The following is a 16,485-nucleotide window of genomic DNA, read 5'->3' as shown; positions in this document are numbered from 1 at the left end:
GATGGGGTGCGGACGCAGCAGGAAAGACGAGTAGGTTCAGGGCCTCAAATCACTTTACACAACAAGTGCATGCTATTTGATAAATGTATGACCTTACTTAGCAATTAGGCCTGGATCCCTGATAGACTTTGACAAATAGGCCTCCTGCTGGCTTCATCGTCAAACATGCAACAGGCCTAGGGAGAAGATGCAATGCAATAGGTCTGAAAGGAGAATATCACTCACATAGACTGTTATAAAGGCCCTGAAGGGCATCACTATATGTGTGTCGGAAAAGGTATTATGGTTCTGTGGACAATGCCTGGGCATCATAGGCTAGTCTAGCCTATCACTACCACCTGGGGGTATGCTGGCGGTCCCTATATAATAAGTAGTTGACAAAGGTTATGGGTGGGATTATCCATTCTCTGTACTTTGTACAAAAGTATGGGTTCAAACACAAATTTCTGCCCGACATAGAATTTAACGCAAGGGTTAACAGTGTTGGGGAGTGGCGATTAGCGAACTACAAGGTAGACTAGTTCAACTAGTAATTTCACTACATTTTGCAGGCGCTTGGTGGTATTGAGCTAATTCAAACCTTAGTATTTTTTCAGTAGTTAATTAGCCCTTTTAGCAAAAATGGTCTTACTACTTTGGCATCAAACCTGACTAATTCTCACATGAAACATGTTTTGCAATAGGCTAAATTACATGTTCTGTGAACAGCTGACTCCCGAGTAATTTGTTTTAAAAATTTGTTGTCCGACATTTCATGTTTAGATATGACAATTTTTCGCGAAGTAGTTTGAATGTAGTGGCTTTAGTTGCTTTACTTCTTGCAGTGTGAAGTACGCCTAATTGGTAGCTTGGTAAACTATCTTTTTTAGAATAGTTTCCCCACTACTGGTTAAAAACTGAACCACAATAAATGCTTTTGATGCATGGGTTATATAGAGCACATGCTAGAGGCAAAGTCAAATAACATTGTGAATTAGGCCAATAAAAGTTGAAAATGTATACATCAACTGGAGAAGTTTTGCATAAAATGAAATGTTGCATGTTGCATATTTTTTTTTGCATATTTAAAAAAAATAATTTAACCTTTATTTAACTAGGCAAGTCAGTTAAGAACAAATTATTATGTACAATGATGGCCTACCAAAAGGAAAAGGGCCTCCTTCAGGGATGGGGGCTGGGATTAAAAATAATACAAAATATATATATAAATATAGGACAAAACACACATCACGACAAGAGAGACAACACATTGGCTGATGTTTTGGTATTTCGATAACAAATCAGAAGTGGTTAATATGACACAGGTGCTCCTTTGATTTCAAAACGATAACTAAGGCTGCGTTTCCACAGGCTGCCAAATTCTGATATAAACATGTTTAAATGATTGACAAGATATTTGATCTGATTATGAAAAATATCAGATTTGAGCTATCTGTGTGTGAACGCCGCCTTTACTGGCCACAAGCATCGAACGTCACACTTATTCAAGGATGGTTTGTAAATATAAAATCCAAGTGCTCCATCTTTCGGTGAGAAGGGTCCTTCACTCACGCCGCCAAACATACCCTAGTAAAACTGACTATCCTACCGATCCTCGACTTCGGCGATGTCATTTACAAAATAGCCTCAAACACTCTACTCAGCAAACTGGATGCAGTCTATCACAGTGCCATCCGTTTTGTCACCAAAGCCCCATATACCACCCACCACTGCGACCTGAATGCTCTCGCTACATATTCGTCGCCAGACCCACTGGCTCCAGGTCATCTATAAATCTTTACTAGGTAAAGCCCCGCCTTATCTCAGCTCACTGGTCACGATAACAATACCCACCCGTAGCACGCACTCCAGCAGGTATATGTCACTGGTCATCCCCAAAACCAACACCCCCTTTGGCCGCCTTTCCTTCCAGTTCTCTGCTACTAATGACTGGAACGAATTGCAAAAATCGCTGAATCGAATTGCAAAAATCGCTGAATCTGGAGACTTATATTTCCCCCACTAACTTTAAACATCAGCTATCCGAGCAGCTAAGCGATCGCTGCAGTTGTACATAGCCCATCTGTAAATAACCCACCCATCCCCATATTGTTTTTATTTACTTTTCTGCTCTTTTGCACACCAGTATTTCTACTTGCACACCATCATCTGCACATCTATCACTCCAGTGTTAATTTGCTAAATTGTAATTACTTGCTACTCTGGCCTATTTATTGTCTTACCTCCTCACGCCATGTGCACACACTGTATATAGACTTGTTTATTCCATGTGTAACTCTGTGTTGTTGTTTGTGTCGCACTGCTTTGCTTTATCTTGGCCAGGTCGCAGTTGTAAATGAGAACTTGTTCTCAACTAGCCTACCTCGCTAAATAAAGGTGAAATTTTAAAAAAGGATACAGGTTGTTTTTTAGTAGTACTTCCGCCAGTAGATGGCAGCAAACCGCAAAAACCCTGGCTCTGTTGACGCCGACGTCAGAGAGGAAACTAAGTCGGCGAATAAGAAAATCTCGCGCTAATATAAAATAAAATAGTGGACGCGCGGATTTTTTGAAAGGGCTCCAAAGTTTATCAACACATATTACATGTTTATAAATTTGGGACACCTTTGTCTTTTGTGAATCAACGCCTACAGTGATTGTGAGTCTAATAGCACTTAATGTATGTTTGTGTTAAAACATTTTGGTAGCTGGCTAACGTTACAGTAGTAGGTTATTTTTTGTATTTTACTAGGCAAGTCAGTTAAGAATAAATTATTATTTTCAATGACGGCCTGTTCAGGGGCAGAACAACAGATTTTTACGTTGTCTGCTCGTGGATTCGATCTTCCAACCTTTCCGTTACAAGTCTAACGCTCTAACCACTTGGTAACCTGCAGCCCCGGTTAGTTCGTTAGCAACTATATAAACCAAATTAGAATTTTCTGTGAATTTAAACGTTCTCTAGCTAGATAACTAAATGTCAACCCATCTATTTTGTAGATAGCTACTGAATAAAGTGTTAGCTTTTCTAAAAATCACACCGATTCAAATCTGACATGATTTGATCTCTCATTTTAAGGGGAGCCATGGACACAGTGGAGACTCGATTCACCCATTTGTTGCAGCCTATCCGGGAGCTCACGAAAAACTGGGACATTGATGTGGCCTCGGAGTTGGCAGATTATCTAGAGGAGGTAGGAATGAGCCCGTGGCATGCACTATGGGGCAAATCATGTAAATAAAATAGACTTAAAGTACTGTATTAACAACAATGTTGTGTGTCAACACACAAACACAGCCTTGAATTGAGTCCTAACTGGGTTGAAAATCACACAGACCAAGGCTGGAGTAGACTGTTAAGAAAGCTTGTCCTCTCACACATTGATATACACTGCACTTACCACTGTCATATTGTCTCTCTGGTCTGGCAGTTGGATGAGATGTGCATCTCGTTCGACGGGGGCAAAACCACTCTTAACTTTGCAGAGGCAGCGCTGCTCATTCAAGGCTCAGCATGCATTTACAGCAAGAAGGTGAGAAGTTGTTTGGTAGAAAAGAAGAACATCATAGGCTGGTTTCATATAATATTCCTTCTTGTTAGTTCTCAAAGATTATATTATTATTTTTTAAACGTATAGGTCCATTATCTTTTCTACACAGTTTATATCTGGCTTAAGTGGTTTCGGTTTACACAAAGTTTTCCATTCCTCAAATTATTTTCAAAACAAAATCATATAATTCTTTTATCAATTTTTTTGGGGGGAGGCAACAATTTAGCAGGCTGCTGCTGCTAAATGAATATAGGGGAAACACTTTATTAAAATGCATTATTTTGTTATTATTGCTTGATTCAGGTGGAGCATTTGTACAACCTGGTGTACCAAACTCTGGACTACATCAATGACAGAAACAAGAAGTAAGTACAGTGCCTTCAGAAAGTATTCACACCCCTTGACTTTTTCCACATTTTGTTGTTACAGACGGAATTAAAAATGGATTCAATTGAGATTTTGTCACACAATACCCCATAATGTCAAAGTGGAATTATGTTTTTAGACATTTTTACAAATAAATAAGAAATTAAAAGCTGAAATGTCTTGAGTCAATAACTATTCAACCCATTTATGGCCAGCATAAATAAGTTCAGGAGTTAATATGTGCTTATCGTGATTTTTGAATGACTACCTCATCTCTGTACCACACACATAAAAGGATCTGTATGGTTCCAAAGTCGAGCAGTGAATTTCAAACACAGAAAGGCAGTTAAAAGAAGGAAGCCTGTACAAAATCTAAATATTCCAAAACATGCATCCTGTTTGCAATAAGGCACTAAAGTAAAACTGCAAACAAATATGTCAAATAAAATAACTTTATGTCCTGAAGACAAAGCATTGGCCTAGTTATAGTAGACTTAAATTGGCTTTAAAATCTATGGCAAGGCCTGAAAATGTCTGTCTAGCAATGATCAACAACCAACTTGATAAAGTTTGAAGAATTTAAAAAAGAATGTGAAAATATTGTACAATCCCAGTGTGCAAAGATCTTAGAGACTTACCCAGAAAGACTCACAGCTGTATTCACTGCCAAAGGTGATTCTAACATGCTAATTCTAATATGTAAATGAGATATTTCAGTATTTCATTTTCAAAAATGTCTAGAAACATGCTTTCACTTTGTCATTATGTGGTATTGTGTGTGGATGGGAGGGTGGATGGGTGGGGGGGGGGGATTTGGAGTTTTAGGCTGTAGTGCAACACAATGTGGAATAAGTCAAGGGGTATGAATACTTTCGGAAGGCACTGTACCCTGCCTCGCTCCCTGTGAACACACACAGGCCCACTCAAGCCACCAGTCTTCATGCTGCTCTGCTTCTTCACTTCCTTTCCCATTGAGTTAAAGGGATTTGTACCTGTCATTTTCAGGAAAGATAAACGAGCAGTGACATCTGGAGAGGATGGCACGGATGGGGCCTCCTCCAACAATGCTAATGATGATGACGGCGGGGTAAGAGTGTGGAGCTGGGGGCGGTGACAGTTGGGCGAGGGAACCCTGGCCAAAGAGAGCCATAGGGTGTGTGTAGCAGGCTTTAGTTCTGGCCCAACACTGTTATCACCTGATTTTACTGTTGTTTGTTTTTTTGTTGTTCCCCCAGTTTGACTCCTTAGACCAGGATACAACAGATGTCTCACTGCAGTCAGAGATGAAGAACGAGGCCAACACAGTGAGTGTCCCCCTCTGGAAACATTTAACCCTTTATAAATGCCCCCCCAGAATGTACAATATATTGATTGGTGTTTCAATCAGACTAAATGATTTGTGTGTGTGTGTGTGTGTATCCATAATTCTATCTGTGTAAATTATTGCCCTGTGTGTTCCTTAGAATGTGGACGTGGCCCCTCTTCCCCCCGAGTCTCTGATTCCTCCTGGCCTCCTCTCAGTCCCACTTCCTCAGGGACGCCCTGTCTGACGCACCCCTGGTCCCCGTCACCCTGTTCGGGCACCAAGGTAGAGATGGATACAGTATATCAACAGTTGTACATTACTGTGTCTAGGTCTATATACTGTACACAACTGTAGTCAAGCCAAAACAGCCGACTGATCATAGAAAACACCCCATAGATTTGGTTTCTCTGGGGGCGTTTGTGATGTGTTTTGCCTCCAACAGAGCACTAAATCCCATACCATGTTGCAAGGACCAGCTCAAATGGAATATACAGTTCTTTAATGTGTATTTCTAAGCTATGGCCGGGTGTTGACTTCCTTATTGTTGTTGTGTGTCCAGATGACGCAGAGCTTGCAGCAGGGGATGCCATGTCGGGCGTTGCCAGGGACGATGGTGCTGATGCCGGTGCGGAGAACTTCCTGACCCTGGAGGACAACGGGATGGAGATGGACCAGGGACCTGAGGAACATATTGACAGACACCAGGTAGGAACGTAGAAATATCTCTCTCTTACACACACACATACTCCTACACATATATAGATATATAGATATATATTGCCTTCAGAAAGTATTCACACCCCTTGACTTTTTCCACATTTTGTGTTTTCTGAAATTTTCATAAATGAATAAAAAATTAAAAGCTGAAATGTTTTGAGTCAATAAGTATTCAAGCCCTTTGTTATGGCAAGCCTAAGTTCAGCAGTAAAAATCTGCTTATCAAATCAAATTGTATTAGTCACATGCGCCGAATACAACAGGTGTAAGTTTCACCTTAGTGAAACGCTTATTTACGAGTCCCTAACCAACAATGCAGTAAAAAATAAATAATAAGAAATAAAAGTAACAAGTAATTAAAGTGCAGCAGTTAAATAACAATAGCGAGACTATATACAGGGGGTACCGGTACAGAGTCAACTTGCAGGGGGACCGATTAGTTGAGGTAATATGTACATGTAGGTAGAGTTATTAAAGTGACTATGCATAGATGATAACAACAGAGAGTAGCAGTAGTGTAAGGGGGGGGGGGCAATGCAAATAGTCTGGGTGGCCATTTGATTAGATGTTCAGGAGTCTTATGGCTTGGGGGTAGAAGCTGTTTAGAAGCCTCTTGGACCTAGACTTGGTGCTCCGGTACCGCTTGCCGTGTGGTAGCAGAGAGAACAGTCTATGACTAGGGTGGCTGGAGTCTAGCACCTAACGGATATGTTATAATGTAACGTTAACTGTTATCTAGCCAATTTTAGGGCCTTCCTCTGACACTGCCTGGTATAGAGGTCTTGGATGGCAGGAAGCTTGGCCCCAGTGATGTACTGGGCCGTATGCACTTCCCTCTGTAGAGCCTTGTGGTTGGAGGCCGAGCAGTTTCCATACCAGGCAGTGATGCCATACCAGGCAGTGAACCAGTCAGGATGCTCTCGATGGTGCAGCTGTAGAACCTTTTGAGGATCTGAGGAACCATGCAAAATCTTTTCAGTCTTGTGAGGGGGAATGGGTTTTGTCGTGCCCGCTTCACGACTGTCTTAGTGTGTTTGGACCATGACAGTTTGTTGGTGATGTGGACACCAAGGAACTTGAAACTCTCAACTTGCTCCACTACATCCCCGTCCTTGAGAATGGAGGCGTGCTTGGTCCTCCTTTTTCATGTAGTCCAGAATCATCTCCTTTGTCTTGATCACGTTGAGGGAGAGGTTCTTGTCCTGACACCACATGGCCAGGTCTCTGACCTCCTCCCTATAGGCTGTCTCGTTGTTGTCGGTGATCAGGCCTACTACCACTGTCGGCAAAACTTAATGATGGTGTTGGAGTCGTGCCTGGCCGTGGAGTCATGAGTGAACAGGGAGTACAGGAGGGGACTGAGCACGGACCCCTGAGGGGCCCCTGTGTTGAGGATTAGCGTGGCGGATGTGTTGTTACCTACCATTACCACCTGGGGGTGGCAAGGCCCATCAGGAAGTCCAGGATCCAGTTGCAGAGGGAGGTGTTTAGTCCCAGGGTCCTTAGCTTAGTGATGACCTTTGAGGGCACTATGGTGTTGAACGCTGAGCTGTAGTCAATGAATAGTATTCTCACATAGGTGTTCCTTTTGTCCAGGTGGGAAAGGGCAATACCAATTGCATCATCTGTGGATCTGATAGGGCTGTACACAAATTGGAGTGAGTCTAGTCACTTAAGTGGCATGGACTCACTCTGTGTGTTACAATAGTGTTTAACATGATTTTTGAATGACTACGTCATCTCTATACCTCACACATACAATTATCTGTAAGGTCCCTTAGTCGAGCAGTGAATTTCAAACACAGATTCAACCACAAAGACCAGGGAGGTTTCCAATGCCTCGCAAAGGTCCCCTATTGGTAGATGGGTAGAAAATAAATAAAAAGCAGACATTGAATATCCCTTTGGACATGGTGAAGTTATTAATTATACTTGAATGGTGTATCAATACACCCAGTCGCTACAAAGATACAGGTGTCCTTCCTATCTCAGTTGCCGGACAGGAAGGAAACTGCTCAGGGATTTCACCATGAGGCCAATGGGGGCTTTAAAACAGTTACATAGTTTAGTGGCTGTGATAGGAGAAAACTGAGCATGGATCAACAACATTGTAGTTACTCTACAATACTAACCTAATTGACAGAGTGAAAAGAAGGAAATCTATAGAGGATACAAATATTCCAAATCATGCATCCTGTTTGCAATAAGGCACTAAAGTAATACTGCAACAAGTGTGGCAAAGCAATTCACCTTTTGTCCGGAATACAAAGTGTCATGTTTGGGGCAAATCTAATACAACACATTACTTAGTACTGCTCTCCATATTTTGAACCATATTGGTGGCTGCATCATGTTATGGGTATGCTTGTAATCGTTAAGAACTAAGGGGTTTTTGAGGATAAAAAATCAATGGAATGGAGCTAAGCACAGGCAAAATCCTAGAGGAAAACTTGGTTCAGTCTGCTTTCCACCAGACACTGGGAGAACAATTCACCTTTCAGTAGCACAAAAACCTAATACACAAGGCCAAATCTATACTGGAGTTGCTTACCAAGAAGACACAATCTTCTTGAGTGGCTGAATTACATTTTTGACTTAAATCTGCTTGTAGAGCTAAGGCAAGACATGAAAATGGTTGTCTAGCAATGGTCAACAACCAATCTGACAGAGCTTGAAGAATGTAGAAAAAAATTATTGGCAAATATTGTACAATCCAGGTGTGCAAAGCGCTTAGATACTTACCCCAAAATACTTACATCTATAATCGCTGCCAAAGGTGATTCTAACGTGTTAACTCAGGAGTGTGGATACTTATATAAATGAGATATTTCTGTATTTCATTTTCAATAAATTTGAAAAAAGACAGCATTTTTTTCACTTTGTCATTATGGGGTATTTAATAGATTTAGAATTCAGGCTGAAATACAACAAAATGTGGAATAAGACCATGGTTTTGAATACTTTCCAAATGCACTGTATATATATGCATACCTGCATAGGAACCGTAGGTTTCACACATGCCTAGTTCCATTGCAGCTAGTAACCCCTTTATTGTAGCCCTTTTATGGGACCTTGTGTTGAATTGTGTACGATTTTGTATTATCATGTGTTCTGTTTATTGATCTCTTGTATCCGTGTGTTCTAACTTGTTCTCTCACAGGACCCCAGCGAAGGGAGGCTGTTGAGGGAGAGGGGAGGAGTCCAGCAGCTCTCTGAGGAGGAGCAGAAGAAACAGAGGAAGGAGGAGGAGAGGGCCCAAACGGTACGGTTACTCGTCACAACCACAGACACGGGGGATAAACCACCATACATTTCGAGATAAAAAATAACCATTCTAGTACGCACTTAGTTTTTTGTTGTTGTCTTTGTGATGTGATGATTGTTGTGATGCAGGCAAACATATGGAGGTTACATGACCTTTATGATACAGTCGGCGAGGACAAGCCTTTGAAAACAGGTGAGGAAACATTTTCCTATCGATGAGATGCTGTTCAACTGACTCTTACTCACTGAGAGGATGTCAGTGTATTTTCTATGAGGGGTCCTGTCTGTGTTAAATATGTGTTCTTTCACCATAGGAAGATGTTACAAGGTTCCTCCGGGTTTGGATGATTCTGGGAAGCGGAAAAGGAAAGGCCTCTCTGCGCTGCAAGACTTCTGGACCTGGTACACTGGCACCTGTAAGTAGTGTGTGTTGGTGTTTTTATGAAGACTGTGACTCGGATGGAATATACCTGACAAATGCCTCCTCTTGTTGCAGATTACCCCCGTGAACCCAGGCTAAAGAATGGACCCACGTATACAGGTAAGGGTGGATCTCATAACTAAATGACAGGAGATAGAGGCGTTATCTTTTGAACCCACTATTATTTGGCACTTACAGCAAGTGGTATTTCTGTTACAGACTTGAACTACATCTATATGAGTCAAATGAAAGACAAGCTGAAGACCCGGAAGAGGATTCTTGGAAAAACAGTATGTGTTTGTACTGCTATGGGTCATGATGCACGAAGCATTTTTTGCTGTTTTTATGTACTGAACATACAACCTTTTGCCCTTACAGGGTGTGTTTGTGTCTGACGAGGAGCTGAGAAGGACGTACCTGCAGCTGGACGAGAGGGAGGAGGAGTTAGAGGGCCTCAGACACCACGACCTGCTAGGCCTGCTTGATGACCTCTCTGACAACGAACATGACCCTTTGACTGATGAAGCCCCGGCTGACTTTCTGAGTGGACAGGACTTCGTACCAGGTAGACACTGTCCTGTCTGTCTTTCTATCTCTCAGACCACATTCACTCCTGCTATTAACTGCACATATTTTAAGGCAAGGTGTAAACAGAGCCATGAGGTCTCGACTGTGTGACTGTAGAGTTGGACTAATGTATTAGTGTCACTCCACAATGATATGTTACTTGACAACACAAAACACAGATGTTAAAACCACTTTGTGAACCACTCAGGAAAGTTTTAAGACACTGTAGGCAATCTTAGGCAAAGATGGTATAGTTCTGAGTATGTTTACAATGTTTCTGTCGCTGCCAGGGGAAGACATGGACAGACTAAGTTACGAAGACCTGGTGAAGAAGAGTGTGGTACATATATACGGTCTCAATGAGCGAGTCTTTCTGGGTCATGTTACAGCGATAAATACTAGAGGGTTCTGTGTAGCTAGTCACTGATGTTCCTGATGCCCCCCCCCACTTCCTTCATATTTCAGGAGCAGTTCCTAGTGAACTCCCAGGGTTATGCCCAGGAGACGGCGCTGTCGAAAAGAGTGAAGGAATGGGAGGATAAAATACGACCGGAACTCACCTATCAGGTAAGATTCAATGGCTTACTTTCCAGACATTTTGCTGTAGATCAAGTATCTATTCTATTCTAATGGAAAATGATATCATTGTTCACCCCGTTGGTGATTTCTAGTGTTGGCTAAACCTCCTGACCCCATGTCTCTGTAGGAGGTGCGTGCTACCTTTGACATCCATGACTATGGGGACAGGATCGTAGCGGCTTTGAGCAGTGTGGGCCAGAGGAGGACCTTCTCTTCTATAGTCCACGGCATGGACAACTTCGAGGCATGCAAGTACATGTTGGCTTCCCTTCAACTGGTGAGTGTGTGATTGTGCTGTATTCAATTCATTCAATCTAATCAAGCATAATCAGCCACTGTCTGGAGTTTAGTCTTGACACTGAACACTTGATATTTCGAGATACTTGATTTTATTGTATGACAAATGAGTTTGATAGCTTCTAGTTCAAGGTGTATTTGTCTACAGTAACTCCCATTACTCAACCATCAGGACACTGTGCCATCAGGTTATTATCATGCTCTCTCCTCTTCAGGCCAACGACTACACAGTGGAGATCGACAGGAGTGAGGGTCTCGAGGAAAGCATCGACACCATGGGACTCACTCTGCTCAGCAAACACCGGGCCAACCAACGATTCAAGAAAGCCCCTGCAGCAACCTACGACCCTATATGACCCATACATCTCATGATCCTGTGTGTGTGTGTGTGCGCGCTCTTGCCTCCTGACTCCGTGGGGACTAGAGACCCATTACTCTGAAACGTGGTACGCAGTCCTGTGTGTGACGCCACTTGTGCCTACCGGACCACTGGTACTGACCTGCTCTATCAACAACCTGGCTGCACCTATTCTCTCCTCACGTACTTGCTCTTTAATTTCAACCCCGTCTATTGTTTGATCTTTGGTGTCTCTGTCCTCTGTATGTCTTGTCTGTGTGTATCATGTCTGTGTATTCCTCTGGTTCTGTCAAGAGAAATAATCTCTCTTTACCTCAATCACCTGCATCTACACAATATATTTACCAGATGTGGCATTCAGGGTATGTTGGTAGTGTTGACTGACCCTAAGAATTATCACCCTGTTCACAATGTTTGCCTTCGTATCCATGACAATTCTATACGTTGGTTTTTATTTGCATATTTGTCCAAGTGGTGTAGAAATCATACATTTTCTATATCAGATGAGAGGATGTGATCATTTTTCTTTCATTCAAGAGATCAACCTAAATTGGGAAATTATGTTTCACTGGTTTGTAAGGAAATTATATAGATTTTTTTTACAACGGCCAAAAACGTGTATAAAATAAAACGAGCATGTAGATTTTACAAAGATTATATGAAGACACTTTCAATACTGCAACACCTACTAGTGTCTGTATACTAGTGATTGTATGCCCTTGACAAAAGACTAGTATGAAGACAATTTCATATCCTAACCATTATTGGTGTCAGACAAAAAAAACTTATTGCACACACAGAATCATCATAGCCTCGATGAAGCGTCCATATTGTTGTGGTTCAGTCTGGTCTGAGAACAATTCACAGGGCCTCATTTCTGATGGAGGATTGTTATCTGGACATTGGGTTCAGCTTAAGTGTAACATACTAAAGGCCTTTGATAGAGTCTTGTTGGTGTGGTTACCGTCATTCATTCAGAGAGTTTGATGTAGCTCTTCATATGGTTCCTGACGCTCTCAGCGATCTGCACGTCGTCCTTCATCCTGTTGTAATAGTCCAGGAACAGCCCATCTGGGTTGACCAGGTAGATGAGGATGGTGTGGTCCACTATATAGTCCCCATCCTCATCCTTCGGTCCAGGGCTGGCGTACACCCTGTAGTCCTTCCCCGCCACCTTCACCTCCTCTGGGGTACCCGTCAGGCCGATCAGCCGGGGGTGGAAGTCCTTCACGTACCTCTCCAGGGCCGCCACGTCGTCTCGTTCCGGGTCGACCGTCACAAACAGTGGTTGGACCGCTGGGAGAGATCGGTCCTTGTCCAGAGCGCTGACCACAGCAGATATCTTATCCAGCTCATCGGGGCAGATGTCAGGGCAGTGGGTGAAGCCAAAGTAGAGGAGCACCCAGCGACCCAGGAAGTCTCTCTTGGTCCTGCGGTGCCCCCTGTGGTCGAGAAGGCTGAAGTCTCCCTGGCCCAGGGCCACCTTTTTCAACTGCGCTATACGCTGCATTTGGTGATTTTGCTGCTTCTCCTTACGCACGTACCACCAGGTGCCAAGCAGTCCCCCGCCGAAAAGCAGGGTGACCACCAGCCGCGTTCGCAGCCTGATCTTGGCTGTGGAGGTGTTGGGTCCCTGGGAGAGGGTGACCCTCTGGGTGAAAAGGGGTAGGGAGAAGGGGCCACGGGAACTCCCCAGTGTCTGTTGCGGGTGTGTAAAAGGGCCATATAGCCCGGTCCTATGTTTAGGGGTATGGTGTCCACAGAGGGGTGCCTGTGAGGCGAGCCATGCCCTCTGGGGGTGGTGTGTGGAGCCAGAAGTCTGTTGGACTGTTGAAGACCTCAAGGTGCATCTCAGGAGTCTCCCAGACGTAGCATGGAGGTCACCCCCTATGAAGCCTACAAGTCCCAGCATATTTCCCCCAGAAAACCTAGAGGGGGGTGAATAAAGGGATAAAGGGTCATCACTAGTCACCACAGCCACAAACCCTGTCTATTTCTACAATTTATCTTCTTAAAATGTGAGTGTTAAACCTAACCTAATTATTTTAATGCGTTTTAAAGATATAGCCAATTTTGACTTTGCGGCTGTGGTAACTAGGGGAAAACAGAAAAGTGAGAATGTAAGCAAGCTATGTGTTCCCAAGGCATACCAGCCCATTCAAATAAAATTTTATTGGTCACATACACAGATGGTAATGCGAGTGTAGTGAAATGCGAGTGTAGTGAAATGCTTGTGCTTCTAGCTCCGACAGTGCAGTAATATATAACAAGTAATCTAACAATACCCCAACAACTACTTAAAACAGACAAATCTAATTGGGTTAATGAGAATATGTACTTATTTTTATTATTTTTATTTCACCTTTATTTAACCAGGTAGGCTAGTTGAGAACAAGTTCTCATTTGTAACTGCGACCTGGTCAAGATAAAGCATAGCAATTGGACACATACAACAACACAGAGTTACACATGGAATAAACAAAAGATACAGTCAATAATACAGTAGAACAAAAGAAAACAAAAAGTCTATATACAGTGAGTGCAAATGAGGTAAGTTAAGGAAATAAATAGGCCATGGTGGCGAAGTAATTACAATATAGCAATTAAACACTGGAATGGTAGATCGGCAGAAGATGAATAGATACTGGGGTGCAAAGGAGCTAAATAAATAAATATCAGTATGGGGATGAGGTAGGTAGATAGATGGGCTGTTTACAGATAGGCAATTCGTTCCAGTCATGGGCAGCAGAGAACTGGAAGGAAAGACAACCAAAGGAGGAATTGGCTTTGGGGGTGACCAGTGAGATATACCTGCTGGAGCGCGTGCTACGAGTGGGTGCTGCTATGTTGACCAGTGAGCTGAGATAAGGCAGGGCTTTACCTAGCAGAGACTTGTAGATAACCTGTAGCCAGTGGGTTTGGCGACGAGTATGAAGCGAGGGCCAACCAACAAGAGCGTACAGGTCGCAATGGTGGGTAGTGTATGGGGTTTTGGTGACAAAACAGATGGCACTGTGATAGACTGCATCCAGATTGTTGAGTAGAGTTGGAGGCTATTTTATAGATGACATCGAGGTCGAGGATCGGTAGGATGGTCAGTTTTACGAGGGTATGTTTGGCAGTATGAATGAAGGATGCTTTGTTGCGATATAGGAAGCCGATTCTAGATTTAATTTTGGATTGGAGATGCTTAATGTGAGTCTGGAAGGAGAGTTTAGTCTAACCAGACACCCAGGTATTTGTAGTTGTCCACGTATTCTAAGTCAGAGCCGTCCAGAGTAGTGATGCTGGACGGGCGGGCAGGTGCAGGCAGCGATCGGTTGAAAAGCATGCATTTAGTTTTACTTGCGTTTAAGAGCAGATGGAGGCCACAGAAGGAGAGTTGTATGGCATTGAAGCTCGTCTGGAGGTTAGTTAACACAGTGTCCAAGGAGGGGCCAGAAGTATACAGAATGGTGTCGTCTGCGTAGAGGTGGATCAGAGAATCACCAGCAGCAAGAGCAACATCATTGATGTATACAGAAAAGAGAGTCGGCCCGAGAAATGAACCATGTGGCACACCCATAGAGACAGCCAGAGGTCCGGACAACAGGCCCTCTGATTTGACACACTGAACTCTATCAGAGAAGTAGTTGGTGAACCAGGCGAGGCAATCATTTGAGAAACCAAGGCTGTCGAGTCTGCCAATAAGAATGTTGTGATTGACAGAGTCGAAAGCCTTGGCCAGGTCGATGAATACGGCTGCACAGTAATGTCTCTTATCGATGGCGGTTATGATGTCGTTTAGAACCTTGAGCGTGGCTGAGGTGCACCCATGACCAGCTCTGAAACCAGATTGTATAGCGGAGAAGGTATGGTGGGATTCGAAATGGTCAGTAATCTGTTTGTTAACTAGGCTTTTGAAGACCTTAGAAAGACAGGGTAGGATAGATATAGGTCTGTAGCAGTTTGGGTCTAGAGTGTCACCCCCTTTGAAGAGGGGGATGACTGCGGCAGCTTTCCAATCTTTGGGAATCTCAGACGATACAAAAGAGAGGTTGAACAGGCTAGTAATAGGGGTTGCAACAATTTCGGCAGATCATTTTAGAAAGAGAGGGTCCAGATTGTCTAGCCCGGCTGATTTGTAGGGGTCCAGATTTTGCAGCTCTTTCAGAACATCGGCTATCTGGATTTGGGTAAAGGAGAAATGGTGGGGGCTTTGGCGGGTTGCTGTGGAGGGTGCCGGGCAGTTGACCGGGGTAGGGGTAGCCATGTGGAAAGCATGGCCAGCCGTAGAGAAATGCTTATTGAAATTCTCAATTATAGCGGATTTATCAGTGGTGACAATGTTTCCTAGCCTCAGAGCAGTGGGCAGCTGGGAGGAGGTGCTCTTATTCTCCATGGACTTTACAGTGTCCCAGAACTTTTTTGAGTTAGTACTACAGGATGCAAATTTCTGTTTGAAAAAGCTTGCCTTAGCAGAACGCCACAGGATGTTTTTGTGCTGGTCAAAGGCAGACACGTCTGACGTGAACCAAGGACTATATCTATTCCTAGTTCTACATTTTTTGAGAGGGGCATGCTTATTTAAGATGGTGAGGAAGGCACTTTTAAAGAATAGCCAGGTAGAAGAATAAGGATGAGCGATGGCCGAGCGGCATAGGCAAGGTGCAGTAGATGGTATAAAATACAGTATATACATGTGATATGAGTAATGTAAGATATGTAAACATTTAATGTGGCATTGTTTAAAGTGACTAGTGATCCATTTATTAAAGTGTCCAGTGATTGGGTCTCAATGTAGGCAACAGCCTCTCTGAGTTAGCGATTGCTGTTTAGCAGTCTGATGGCCTTGCGATAGAAGCTGTTTCTCAATCTTTCAGTCCCAGCTTTGATGCACCTGTACTGACCTCGCCTTCTGGATGATAGCAGTGTGAACAGGCAGTGGCTCGGGTGGTTGTTGTCCTTGATGATCATTCAATCTTATAACACCACAGGATTTAGCTCTGTAATCGTCCTGGCCCTGTCAAACCATACCACAATCATACTTGTCAAACCATACCACACAGCACTACTACCAAGACAGTATAGGTTTAGAAAC

At 43.3% G+C, this 16,485-nt stretch overlaps 1 protein-coding gene and 1 pseudogene across 3 annotated transcripts in view; one reads left to right on the top strand and one right to left on the bottom strand.

Moving 5' to 3' along the window:
• Window positions 1-3,065: 3,065 nt before the first annotated feature.
• On the top strand, window positions 3,066-11,403 carry LOC139393223 (condensin-2 complex subunit H2-like; annotated as a pseudogene).
• A 415-nt stretch (window positions 11,404-11,818) lies between these two features.
• Window positions 11,819-16,485, bottom strand: part of LOC139393224 (protein SCO2 homolog, mitochondrial-like) — a 4,931-nt gene continuing 264 nt past the window's right edge. For 2 of the 3 annotated variants that reach the window (XM_071141671.1, XM_071141670.1), the window contains exons 2-3: window positions 16,295-16,407; window positions 11,819-13,333 (exon numbers count right to left, since the gene is read on the bottom strand). In XM_071141671.1, the coding sequence (XP_070997772.1) occupies window positions 12,376-13,317 (942 nt within the window). In that variant the 5' untranslated portion in view covers window positions 13,318-13,333; window positions 16,295-16,407 and the 3' untranslated portion in view covers window positions 11,819-12,375. The remainder of the gene's footprint in view (window positions 13,334-16,294; window positions 16,408-16,485) is intronic. The other variant, XM_071141672.1, reaches the window with a different exon arrangement.

The sequence above is a fragment of the Oncorhynchus clarkii genome, chromosome 33, assembly GCF_045791955.1.
Source record: "Oncorhynchus clarkii lewisi isolate Uvic-CL-2024 chromosome 33, UVic_Ocla_1.0, whole genome shotgun sequence".
Taxonomy (NCBI): domain Eukaryota; kingdom Metazoa; phylum Chordata; class Actinopteri; order Salmoniformes; family Salmonidae; genus Oncorhynchus; species Oncorhynchus clarkii.
This window is presented reverse-complemented; position numbering and strand designations above follow the sequence as displayed.